This window comes from Monoraphidium neglectum, assembly GCF_000611645.1.
Source record: "Monoraphidium neglectum strain SAG 48.87 unplaced genomic scaffold scaffold01287, whole genome shotgun sequence".
NCBI classification, from domain to species: domain Eukaryota; kingdom Viridiplantae; phylum Chlorophyta; class Chlorophyceae; order Sphaeropleales; family Selenastraceae; genus Monoraphidium; species Monoraphidium neglectum.
This window is the reverse complement of record NW_014012341.1, coordinates 1-12,141: the sequence shown is the minus strand read 5'-3', so window position 1 is coordinate 12,141 and position 12,141 is coordinate 1. Positions and strand designations below refer to the sequence as shown.

Here is a 12,141-nt window from a genome sequence, read left to right as displayed (position 1 = left end):
GGGGGGGGGGGCGCTGGCGAGGCGGCTGGCGTTGGCAGAGCCGGGAGGCTGGCAGAGGGCGGGAAGGGGTCGTGTGGGCGGGCGCAGGCCGGCGGGCCGGCGCCACATGACATGCAGGAGCCACCTGCCAGGTGGGCAGGTGCTGCCCCCGCGGCAGTGACACCATTGAAACTGCCGCGCCGCACGGCCCCTCCCTGCCTCCCGACCCGGCGCGCCGCCCCGAACTACACACACACACACACACACACACACACACACACACACACACACATGTGCACGCCCTGCAGGCGGCGTGAGGGAGTGCTTCAAAGTGCTACGCGGCCTGCTGGCCGAAAATTACGAGCTGGGAGACCTGCCTGATGACCCCTCGCCGCCCGCTGTCGAGGGCGCGCCAGGGGCGGAGGCGGCGACGCCCTCTGCTGCCGGGTGCGCCGGCTGCACTGGTCGGCTTTGTGCGCGTCGCGAGCAGCAGCGACATGTGCTGCTGGCTCACTTCTTACCTCTAGTAAAAGAGATTCCGCATGCCCTAGTCTGGCGTGCCTACGCACCCTCACCACCCTCACCTTGAACAGGCGGCGCAAGCACACAGTGCAAGCCCACACCCCGACAGAGCACACGTTTCTCCCTCTCCCCCTCCTCCTGTGCAGGCCCTCGCCGGCAGCCGCAGCGCCGCCCCCCGCCCCCGGTCGCCTGGGCCTTGCCGGTATGCTGGCCTATCGCAGCCTGGTGGCGCGCCTGCTGCGCCTCCACGACCCGGGGGCGGCGGCCAAGGCCCTGGCGGCCGTCCTCACCGTCGCCACAACAGCCGCCCTCGCGGCCGCGCTGCGGCCGGCACAGGAGTGGTGCCTCGGCGGCGGCGGCGGCACCGGCGGCGGCAGCGGAGGTTTCCTGCGCCATGCAGCGTGCTGGCCAGTGGAGAGGGGGCTGGTGCTGTTGCCAGAGAACGCTGGGCAGGTGGTCGCCGCGCTGGCGCTGGTGGCGCTGTCCGCTCGGCTGCTGGCGGCGAGCGCTGAGGTGGCAGATATATGCCTCAGGTGTGACGGGTGGCCGTGTTGGGCTGGGCTGTGCGTGGGCGGCGGCTGGAGAGTGGCAGCAAGGGCAGGGGCTGGCGCATACTCGTGCTTGGGAAGGCACAGTGTTGCATAGAGCAGGGTGCGTTGTATTTGCCACGATTGGTGCGGCCTGGGGAAGACGCAAGGCCAATCCAGGTATGAAGGAGGGAGGATTCTCCCATTGCAAGAGGGCAGTGGACACCGTTGAGTCTGAGCACTCCCGCCACGCGCTGCCCATACTGCTGCCGCCCCAGGGAGGCGTCACTGGCCGCGACCCGCCGCGCGACCGGGCGTGCGCGCGCCGTGGTCGCGGCCGCGGCCAGGGCCGACGCGGCGCGCGCCGCGTATGAAGAGGCGGCGGCCGCGGCCGCGGCGGTCGCTTCAGCGATCGATTCGCGCGCGCTGCGGGTCGTGCGGCTGCCGCCCGGCAGCGGCGCGGGGCTGCGGCGGCTGGAGCGGGAGGCGAGAGAGGCACAGGAGGAGGCCCAGCGGCAGTCCACGTCCTTCTCCGCCGCTCAGACCGGGCCTCCCGGGGGCGCACCCGCTGGCGCACCACACCACCCGCAGCCCGCCCCCTCGCCCGCCGCCTCCGCGCCGCGGCCGACCGCAGGCGGGGCGGGGCTGCTGCCGTCGGCGCCGCCGCAGCAGGGCGGGGCGGGGCCGCTGGGTGCGGTGGTGGCGGGGCTCGAGCTGCTGCGCGGCACACCGATAGGGGAGGATTTGGCAGCTCTTTGGGACGGCCTGCTCATCACCGGCCGCGGGGCGCTGCTGGGGCCGTGGGCGCCGCAGCCCGGCGGCGCGGCTGGCGGCGGGGAGGACGGCGCTGATGTGGCGCTCTCCGAGGTGAGTGGTTCCGCGTGGCGTTGGGTCTGATTGATTAACTTTTCTGAGGCGTCTTTCTCACCTCTGCTCGCATCAGCCAGCATGCCTGAAGAGAGGTCTGGCCGGTTGGTACTGGCTGGTGGAGCCACCCTCCACACACCATGAATTTGTTTGCAGCCGCAGCCACCGCCGTGAATGTGCGGGCACCTGCACAAGCAGGATAGGCGGCCCGCCTCTACTGGACTGCTAGTAGCGCGTGCCCCATGCGCCCGGCCTCCCCGCCCGCCTCCCCCCAGGTGTTTGAGCACGAGCGGGTGCAGCCTTTTCGCGGGTGGGGCCACTCCTGGCCGGGCCACTTCCTGCCCAGCGACCGCGTTGGCCACTGGGGGGACCGCTGGGGACGGGCGGGGGGGCGGGACGGCATGCGATTTGAGGACGTCGTGCCGCGGCTGCCTGCCGGCTGGGAGTGGGCGGAGGACGAGTGGCACGTGGACATGACCGGTGCTGAGGAGGACCGGGTGGATGCTGAGGGCTGGAGCTACACAACAGACTTCAGGTGGGGGCGGTTGGCGGTTGCGGCGGTTGGCGATTAGCAGTTGATGTTCATCGGCTGATGATGCTGGGCTGGCAGTTGCATGCGATGCCGCCCGCCCGCGGCGGGCGGGGACGGTAGTTCGCCGGTGGTGTGGTTAGCCAGCCTCCGGATGTATAGGCGGGTCATTTTGCTGCTCTCATGCAGCTGGCTGGGTTGGACGTGACCGACTGTGGGCTGTGGCATCATACAGCTGTGGTGCCACTGCTGCATCAGGTCGTTCATGCATGCGGCGCCTGGTACCGCACTGGGCTAAGCTGGTAGCATTGTGCACCTTTGGGATGGGCACCAATTTTATCTGCACGTCAGCATCTCCCAGCCTAACCACAAATCCTATGCTGAAGAACTGTCTGCTCTACTCATTTGGCATGACCACCTGTGTGCAACCAATTACGCCTCTCTGGTCAGCATGTTTACGTGGCCGCCACAGCCAGGCCAGGCACGGGCCAACATTTCGTCATTCGTCCGCCGCCGCCGCTGGGTGCGAGCCCGCGTGCGCGTCGAAGGCGCCCCAGGCGAGCCGCCGCGCGGCATCCCTGCGCGGCCAGGGCGTGCCTCCGCGCCGGCTGGTCCTCGCGCGGGCGCGCGGCGCGCGCGCGCGGCTGCCCGCCGGCAGCAGCGGGCGCTGGCCGTGAGGAGCATGCCGCTGCCGGATCTTGGCCGATCCCTCGCCAGCAGCGACGAAGATATGGAGGTTCAGGAGGCCGGAGCCTCAGACAGCAGCGAGCGGTCGGATGCTGCCGAACGCACGTTGCATGTGCAGCGCATGGCGAGCGCGGACGGCACGTGCATACTGAGAGAGGGGCCCCCGGAGCCCCCGGCCGTGGCCGCAGCGTCACAGCCAGAGGCAGGAGCCACGGGTGGTCCTCAGCCGCTCATCGTGCGGCAGGATGGCGCGGCCGTGATCAAGGGAGCTTCAGCGGAAGCGGCAGCTTGCGGGACGGCTGGCCTGAGGCGCAGAGAGGCTGCTGATGCAGCGAGGGCGTCGGAAGCTGGCCAGCCACCTTTGAAAGCAGCGCGCGTGAGCTTCGCTGTGGAGGGGCAGCAGGAGGCAGCTGAGGTGGGTGGCGGGCAGCAGCAGCAGCAGCAGCAGCAGCAGCAGCAGCAGCAGCAGCAGCAGCAGCAGCAGGAGGAGGACGTTATTGGGCAGGAGCGGGGACAGGCGGGGCTGACCAGCGCCCACGAGGCTGCAGAGGTACGGGATCAGGACAGCCCAGGATTATCGGTGCATAGGGCAGCCCAGGCCAAGCGGCAAAGGCTCACTGCTCCGAAGGCGGCAGGCGTGCAAGGCAGCGGCGATCTGCAACAACCACCTGAGTCAGTGTTGCCAAGAGATGTCGTGGCTGAAGAGACTGACGGGATCGTCTCTGCGGCTGCCGTTGCCGCTGCTGCAGCAGCGGCAGCTGCGGACGCAGGGCTGGCCACCATTATGTTGTGAGTGTGTCCTTGTATAGCAGCAAGTCGGCAATACTTGCAGCCAGGCCAGAAGTGTGTGGATATTGCCTCCTTGATTTATTTGTACTCTGCGCAAGTGAAACAGGTTGAAGCTTTCTAGGTGTGACAGGGACCTTGTACAGCTGCTGCCAAATGTCAGCCTACTGCTCAAGCGGCTGACCTTCCTGTGTTTTTGTACAGAGAATTGGCGGCGTTTTTGAACGTGCGCTGCCTTCGGGTGCGACTCGTGTTGTGGCTCAGCGCTGCTGTGCTTTTTTGGAGAAGTTACCAGGATGCTGTTATTCACTTGCAGCCCTCTCGTGTAATTATCTTGAGTTGCTTGGGCAGCGTGTGCGTTGCTCGTGCATGCAGCGGCTTATGCGACATACCTCGCCGCCAATGTACTGTGAGCAGCGGCTGCACGCTTGGACACGCGGCGCTGCCCCTTGCCTACGTCCGGCGCGTTTGTGCTGCATGTCTCCAGCAGATATTGCCTTCTGCCAGCTGACCAGGATGGCGCAGTGAGCGCCTTGGCAGGCTTGCAGTTTTTTTGCAGCCGAGCGAGTTCCATTGGCGTTCCTCGACACGCGGTGACGCCGCCTTTGACCAGAGGCACCGCTGTGGGTGTTGCCAGTTGCCTCGGCCGAGGTCTCACTTTACGCTGAATCAAAGTCCACCCAAAGTCAGAGCGAAGGCGCTGATGAGCCAAGCACTTGTAGAAGCTGGTGGCATTGCCATTGGAGAGGCACGCGCCAGGTCGGCGATGCCACCCGGTCCAACACGAGCAAAAGCATCATATGATACGACAGAGAACGTCAAACATACCATGACGTATTACAAGTGATTGAACGCACGTTGGGCCCTTGCGATTCAAAGATCTCAGCGTTACCGGCTGTCGCAGCTTCGGCAAAATTAAAAGCACACTTTGCGATTATCTGCATGCCTGGTGAACAGCTGAGTGGGTAGCTTAGCCAACAAGTAACTCCTGACGTACGTCCTGCAGCAGCAGAGTTGGCGATGCCGCGCAGCGCAGTTGCGCCCGCCAGTTCGCCACGCCGCAGCGCGGCGCCCACCGCCATGCAGCAGCACGCAGCGCAGCCCACCCCCGAGGTGTCACGCCTAAAGGAGGCCGTCGCGTCAGGCCGCTCGCGCACGTGGCATCACGCATTCAGCGTCGCCTTTTTCGGCGCGTTGATGTTCGTCGCCGGCGCTGCGCCCGGCGCACTGCCGGCGCTGTTCCTGGGTTTCGTGTTTGTGGGGCTGCCCTGGCGCTTCGTCTCCTTCATTTCAAAGGTGACAGGGTTGCAGCAGGCCGAGCAGCGTATGGGCGGGCGACTCAGGGCAGCTGCTGCCCTTTGAAGCAGGCAGAGGCGAAGCTTCTGCATGCCAGCTCCACGCACCATCGCATCGTGTCGTCGTGCAGTGCATGGAGACGCATGGGGCCGTATAGCTCGCGCCCTTGAGGAAGTGCAGCAGGCATGTGCACTGTGTCGCCCTCGCGCCGCTGCCGCTTTGCGGGCGCCCGCGCGTGATGCCCCGCCGCCCTCCCACCCTCCCCATCGTGCATCGTGCCATACAGCGCTGGCTGTTCTTTTGCATCGACTTTTGCTATTTCGTAAACGTGGCGGCCGCGGCCTTCCTGCTGGCGGCGCCGGACGACCCCCGGCTGGAGGCTGCGGTGTACGCCCTGGCGGACGGCCCGCTGGCGGGCGCGCTCGTCGCATGGCAGTGCGCCTGGGTGTTTGGGGACAGCGAATACCAGGCCAGGTGCGCCGCAGCGCAGGGCAGGTTTGGACCGAGGAAGGAGGCCAGTTGACACACAAGTGGCTTTATTGAGGGGAGCAATGGATCGCGCCCGTTGCCATGCGCTGGGGCCTCCGTTGGCTGCATACCGTTGGAACCGTTGCGGGACGCTGTATCGTGTTGCCCAAAGCAGCGAGCAGGCCGCCCGACGCCTGCGCAGCTGAGGCCTTGATTGAACTGAGCGCGTCGGCCCTGCTGTCGCTGTGCCGACCCTCCGACTGCCCGTGCTCGCGGCTGGGCAAACAGGCAACCCCACCTCACACATTTCCTGCCTCCTGTTTCCACCTGTGCAACCCCCAGTGTCATGATGCACCTGCTGCCGGGCCTGGCGATTTTCGCTCACCGATACCACACGCCTCTCCAGCTCCGCGGCTGGCGCGGCCTCCTCGGCTGCGGCCGCCGCGTGGCCGCCTCCGCGTCGCTCGCCGCCTGCGTCGACGGCGCAGAGGCGCCGCACGCGGTCGAGCGGCCGGCGGATCTGGGGCTCTGGCTTGTGGCGGTGCCGTTGATGTTTTACGCGGCCTGGCAGCTGCTGTATTTTTTGGTTGTCCAGGTAGGTAGCGGAAGCTGACAGGGTTGCGGAAGGGCTGTCATCCTGTACCATTGCCACAGAGTTCCGTGTGATGCTGGCGCGGCACGTTGCATCGCACCGCTTGACCTCACACCCTCCCCCTCCGCCGCCCCTGCCGCCGGCACTCACAATAATGAAAAGGTCGCGCTCCGAGGTTACATCCAGCGGGGCGGGTATGACACGGTGAGTGGCCGTCCTGGCGTGATGCTCCCAGAATCCGCATGCGAGCCGCATAAGCGGAACGCTGCACGCCACGTCGGCAGCACTACTCTCCCCTCTTCCCCCACCTTCGCCCCCGCCCAGTCATACAACCACTTGGCGCGCCGAGCCGCAAAGTCAAACAACTTTTGGAACCGCCTGGTGCGATGCCGGGAACCCCACTCTGATTGCTCTCAGGACAGCCGAGCCCAATCCCGACATGCGTGCTGCGCAGTCGTTGTCGGCGGACCGCCTCCGGCCAGCGCGCAGCTCCTCCACTGCCTCCACTGCCACTGGCGGCTTGCCCTCAAGATAGCAGTAGCGTGCATGCTCGCCCATCAGCCAACCTGACCAGAGGCAACCTGCGACGGTCAAACCCCGCAGGTGCGGCGCGGCAGCGTGGCGCGCCGCATCACTATCTACGGACTGCTGCAGCTCGCGTTCACAGTGATCTCAATCGCCGCGTTCCTGCCCACATACTTCTCGTACGAGCTGGCCGTGATCTTTCAGATCGTCAAGATCTGGTTCCCGATTTTTTACGGCAGCCGCCACCAGTGCGAGAAGCTACCCCAAGTGGCCCTGAGGCAGGCGCTCGGGTTCACGGCCAGCGGCGGCCTGAGGGTCGGGGGCCGCCACCACCACAGCGGATCAGGTGCAGGCGCAGGCGCCAGCAGCCACAGCAACGGCGGCGTGGCGGGGCCGGCACTGGCGCGTGATGAGGGGGCGGCCGCTCAGCGCGAGGGCTTGCATATGCAGCGGCAGAGGGCTGGTGGCAGCAGCATCGGCGCGGGCGAGCGGGTGCAGGGCCGGCTGCCTGAGCAACTGAACGGCCGGCATTCCCGGGAGCGCAGCGGCTCGCACAGGGATGATCTACGGCAGCTGCGGCCGCGCAGCGGCGGCGGTGCACCGAACAGGCAGCTGACCTCCCTCTGATGGTTCGAGCCGCTGTTGGCCGCGCAGATTGCATCCGCCACCTCAGCGTAGCTGGGCTGCTGGCTCCGATGCGTGCGGCCCATTTGTGTCCTTTCTGAGGTACGGTTTGCACATTACAAACTGCCGCGTTCTCCTGGACCCCTCAGTGGACTTGTCTTGATCGCACTCACCATGTGGCACAGCCGAGACATGCACCTGTCACTGGACACACCATGGGAAGCTTGGCTGTGCCCGCTGCCTTTTTGGGCCTTGTTGCTGCTCTGCACCCTACCTGATTTGCTGAGCCGACGCCGCCGGCTGGCGTCACCCAATTCCGCGTGACTCGGTACTGATGGGTGGTGCATGCCAATGTATCCAAAAAATGCTCTTTTTTTGTTCCCTGTGCATTGCTATGGCGGGCACCACCATACGTGTCTCGGGCCAGCAGTCACCTATGTGACAAGGTCCGCTCATCCCCCATATTGACGTGGCCGGTTGGCCCCCTATTGTTTTCCACGCTCTCTGACAAAGACTTGCACCAAACACTCTAAAGTAACCCAAGCCTTCTGATAGATATACAGGCGTTGGCCACAAGAGAGGGCTATGGGGGCAAGCCTGTTGGAAAGAAACATGGCAGTTCTTCATCTTCAGGGTGCCCGACCGATGCTGGATGGGTGCTTGCTATGGCACTGGTGTGTGTTCTGACATACTCGCCCACAGTCTGTTTCGCCAGTTCACTGCAAACAGACAATCGATGGTGGCTGCACAGTCTCAATCATTTGCAAGGAACCTTCAGGTTTCCTGTGGTTGAGCTGCAGGGAAAATCGCGAGCACATGCGCTGTGGGCCATCAGTGGGCCATCAGCGGCCTAGTGGGGCGGCAGCTGCAGGGCCGCCCCTGGAAAGCCTGGTTGCCTCGCCAGCAGGGCGGGTGCAAACTATCACGTCCACGTAGTAGCAAGTGCGCTTGCCCTCTTGCGCATCCATTCACGCACCGATAGGTTGCAACGTGCTTGCGTGGCCCAACCCGTTTAGCGCTAGCAGCCCCGACGCTGCCAGCAGGCTGAAGGGAATTAGGCTGCAAAATTGGGTTGCAATGGATGACGGTGGGGCGGAGATCGCGAGGCAGAAGGCCGAAGCCAGGCGGCAGAAAATCTTGGCGCGCCAGAAAGACCGCTTGACAGCCATCACGGGCATATACTCTCAGCGACTAAGTGGTGGGTGCTGCGGGTGGCCGTGTGCAGCCGCGAGCTCATGGCGGCGCAGGCGAGCCGTTGCTGCATCGCGCTGGTGTTTCCGCTCGCACTATGCAGAAGCCGTCTCCATAGCCCGCACGCCATGCTCATGCTGTCCCCTTGCGCCCTTCGCCGACATGTTGACATGTTTTTAAGATGAGGCCGGGGCGGAGCAGCAGCAGTACCGGCAGCAGGAGCGGTTGCCTGTCAGCGCCCCGTCACAGCCCGAGTCCGGCGCCCCCGCGGCCGGCCCTCAGACGGGGGCGCCGCTCACAAGCCGGCCGGCTCCGCCCTCCACAGCAACGGGCAGTGAGGAGCAACCAGGCCGGGCGGCCGCGACAGGGGCAGCGGGGGAGGCGGAGGCAACGGGGCAGGAGCACTTTGAAGCGATCCTAGCAAACATACAGGCGTCGCTTCAGCAGGCGCACGCGGCGGCCGGCGGCGGCGCCGGCTTCGGTGCGGGCAGCAGCGGCGGCGGCGCGCCCTGGCAGCAGGCCGTGGGCGAGCCGCACCACGCCGCCGCGCAGCAGTGGGACGCGGACGCGGCAAACGCCGCGATGCAGACGCTCCTGGCGGGCATGCCCTCCGACCCATTGCCACACCATGTTGGGACGGGCCACTTCGACGGCAGCGACGGCGGCGCCGGCCCCGCAGGCGCGGGCGCGGGCGCCGCGGGGCGGCGGGCGCGCGGCGGCGGAGCCGGGCTGCTGGCGCTGCTGCGGACGGACGCGCCCGCGGTGCTGCTGTGGTTCGGCCGTGTGATCGGGGAGGTGGTCGCCTGGACCCAGCAGGCGCGGCTGCTGTCCGCAGTGCTCTTCGCGTACGCAGCCGCAGCGGGCCTGCTGGAGCAGCGACAGCAGCAGCAGCAAGAGCAGCAGCAGCAGCAGTGGCAGCCCTTCCGCCCGGCCTTCTCCTGGCCCGCGCCGCCGCCGGCCATCGTCCTCTGCTTCTCCCAGCTCGCCGTCGTCGCCGCCGCCACGCTCCTCTTCGGTCGCGCCGCCGCGCGGCGCCTGGCAGAGCGCGACGGCGCCGGCGGCAGCGCGGGCGGCGAGCGCGTGCCGGCGCGGGCGCGGCAGCTGGATCTGCTGTCGTTCCTGCCGGGGGCGCGGGAGGCGCTTTCTGGCCTGCAGGGGTACCAGGCTCTGGCGGCTGCCGTGTCTGAAGACCTGGCGGTTTACCTGCTGACCTGCGGCCTTCTGTCCCTGGCGGCGGCCAAAACGTGAGCGACTGCGGCGGCGCCGGCGTTGACTCGTAGCCCGCACGTGCGGCGCCCGGCGCCCCGGCGCGGCGAGTGCGCGTGGTGGGAGCTCCAGCGCGGCGGCCGACGCGGGGTGCGGCGTGGAGTGTTCCATCATCACGTACCGCTTTTTGTCGGCTCAAAAGGCCGTTGCAGTTGTACCAAGAAGAACGATGCTGGCGCTCCCTGTCTGCGCGCCCCTGCCGCTTGCAGTGCAGCACTGCTACTTGATTCGGGTGTAGGCTCTCCCCCCCCCCCCCTGGCGGCGGCAAAAACATGAAACGGCCTGCGGCAATGGCTACCTTTTGATGACAGGATGCCTTTGCATCTTCCTGACCCGGCGTCGATGCGCGGCGCGCCTGCCCAAAGCAGGCGCCCCAGCGCAGCCTGTCGCAGCACCCAGGGCGCCGACATGTTGGTATTCCCTTGTCGCTTAGGGGCCAACACACGCACACAACACAATGGTTTGTTGCCTTACGTTTCTTTGCAGTAACAGCAGCACGCGTGCGGAGGTTTGAGGGAACCTAACCCGGCATCTTTGCACATGTGCCAGCGCTCACATGGAAGCGTCAGCACACACACAAAGTTCATTGGCAGCCGCAAGCGGGCGTCGCGGGGTGGCGTGGCAAGGGGTGGCGTGGTGTATGTACAGAGGCCCTGGTTGGGGCTCAAGGTGCGGCTCGACCTCCATTCACGGAAGACCGCAGCGCCGCCGAGTGCGATAGCTGCAATGGGGCCGGTGCTCTGCATGCCCAAGGGCTGTTCAGGAGAAGGTAGGCTGGGCCCGGCGGCCCCTGGCCAGCCCCAACGCGCCAGCGCAGCTGCAGTCCGTGCATGACAGCACGCGCTGGCGCGCTGCGCCGGACCGACGAGACGCACGCCTGAGACATACAGGGGGGAGCTCTCGACGGAAGGGGGCCCGTGACGAGGGCTCCCTACAAGGATCCGTGGCTGCGGCCTGCTGACTGTTTGCCCCTTGTCCAGAAGGCCCATCTTGAGCAGCCAGGCCCATGGTGACGTCATCATCCCTCCCCCCTTGCCACCGACCCCCGGACTTCGCGTGATGTGTCCTTACAGGGCTGCGGCACGTGAGCGCGGCCGAGCTTTTGGCCTTCTTGCTGGGAGTCCCTCGTGCTGCCGCTGCTGGCGCCGCCGCCCGTAGTGCGTGCGTCGAAAGTGCCTCTGAGCTGCCTAGAATCAGAATGCTACACATGCGATTACAGCGATGACAGAAACACCGCACTCCTGCGTCACAGCGGACTGGCTGGCAAACTGCACTGCAGAGTGCTGTATGTACATGGGGGGTTGGGGGACGTGCAGCAACGGTGGTCAACACAAAGGGCCTTGGAACCAAGGCTGACTCCCTCAACGCAGTGATGACAGTGAAACAAATGCCGCCTGCTGTGTGTTGATACATCCACAAAAATCAACTGCTTTCCAAGCTCTGCACGAGACAGGGTCGGAGGGCAGGGGGAAGCTGCCGCGCAGCTGCCCACGTCGACGCGCCGGCCCCGCCGCCTCACAGGGCCGCCCAGCCCGCCAGCCGCCCAGGCGTCCGCCCGGCCCGCATGCACCTCCGGGAGCGCGGGGCCCGTTCAAATGGCAAAACAAACACACGGCTGCAGGCGCCACCTTAAGACTGCGCACGCCGCAGGCACGTGGGCGGGGCCAGCCGCAGCCCCTCACCACTCTGCCCACTCGTCCATGTGCTTGGGGCTGAGCAGGCTGCCCTGCTTTCCCAGCAGCGACCCGCCCGGCGCCGACCGCCGCTTGCCGTCCCCGCCCTCCTGCCGCCCGCCGCCGCTGCCGTCCGCGCTCCGCGTGACGGCGCCGCCGCCCGCAGAGGGGCGCCCGCCGCCGCCGGCTGCGCCGCCTGCGGAGCCGCGCGCGGCGGGCGAGGTGGGGCTGTGCTGAGGACTCGCCTGCCATGCGCCCCAATCGCCGCTGTGCCGCACGCCGCCCGCCTCGCCGCCGCCGGCGGCGACGCGCGCGCCAGCGCCGCCGCCACTGCTGCTCCTGGCAACGCCCGAGGCGAGCGCCGCGCCGGCGCGGCGCTGGTGCCACGACGCCGAGAGCGTGCCGCCGCCGCCGCTGCCCCGTGCGGCGAGGAGGTCGTCCAGCGACCTCGTCCCGGCATCCCCAGCCGTAGCGCCGACGCTGCCTTGTGTGATAGCTAACGGCAGCGCCGGCGCCGCCGGCGCCGCCGCCGTGGCTGCCGCCGGGGCCGCCGCCGGGGCCGGCCGCCGCGCGCCCTCGCTGGCCCCCGCGTCACGCTCGGGTGCCGGG

General features: G+C 67.1%; 3 protein-coding genes across 3 annotated transcripts; 2 read left to right on the top strand and 1 right to left on the bottom strand.

The window, feature by feature from the left end:
• Positions 1-106: 106 nt before the first annotated feature.
• MNEG_7334 (hypothetical protein) lies at positions 107-2,722 on the top strand (the record flags this gene model as incomplete). Its single annotated transcript, XM_014044193.1, has 6 exons — positions 107-131; positions 288-426; positions 648-1,034; positions 1,307-1,895; positions 2,171-2,430; positions 2,683-2,722. 6 exons carry the CDS (start codon positions 107-109, stop codon positions 2,720-2,722), a joined length of 1,440 nt encoding a protein of 479 aa, XP_013899647.1.
• A 2,195-nt stretch (positions 2,723-4,917) lies between these two features.
• On the top strand, positions 4,918-9,841 carry MNEG_7333 (hypothetical protein; the record flags this gene model as incomplete). The annotated part of the gene is made up of 6 exons (XM_014044192.1): positions 4,918-5,193; positions 5,480-5,667; positions 6,004-6,256; positions 6,578-6,634; positions 6,857-7,124; positions 8,919-9,841. The coding sequence occupies 6 exons, from the start codon at positions 4,918-4,920 to the stop codon at positions 9,839-9,841; spliced, it is 1,965 nt and encodes a 654-aa protein (XP_013899646.1).
• Positions 9,842-11,537: 1,696 nt separating this feature from the next.
• Positions 11,538-12,128, bottom strand: MNEG_7332 (hypothetical protein; the record flags this gene model as incomplete). The annotated part of the gene is made up of 1 exon (XM_014044191.1): positions 11,538-12,128. A coding segment is annotated over one exon (591 nt), but the record flags the coding sequence as incomplete, so codon positions are not given.
• Between the last annotated feature and the right edge of the window lie 13 nt (positions 12,129-12,141).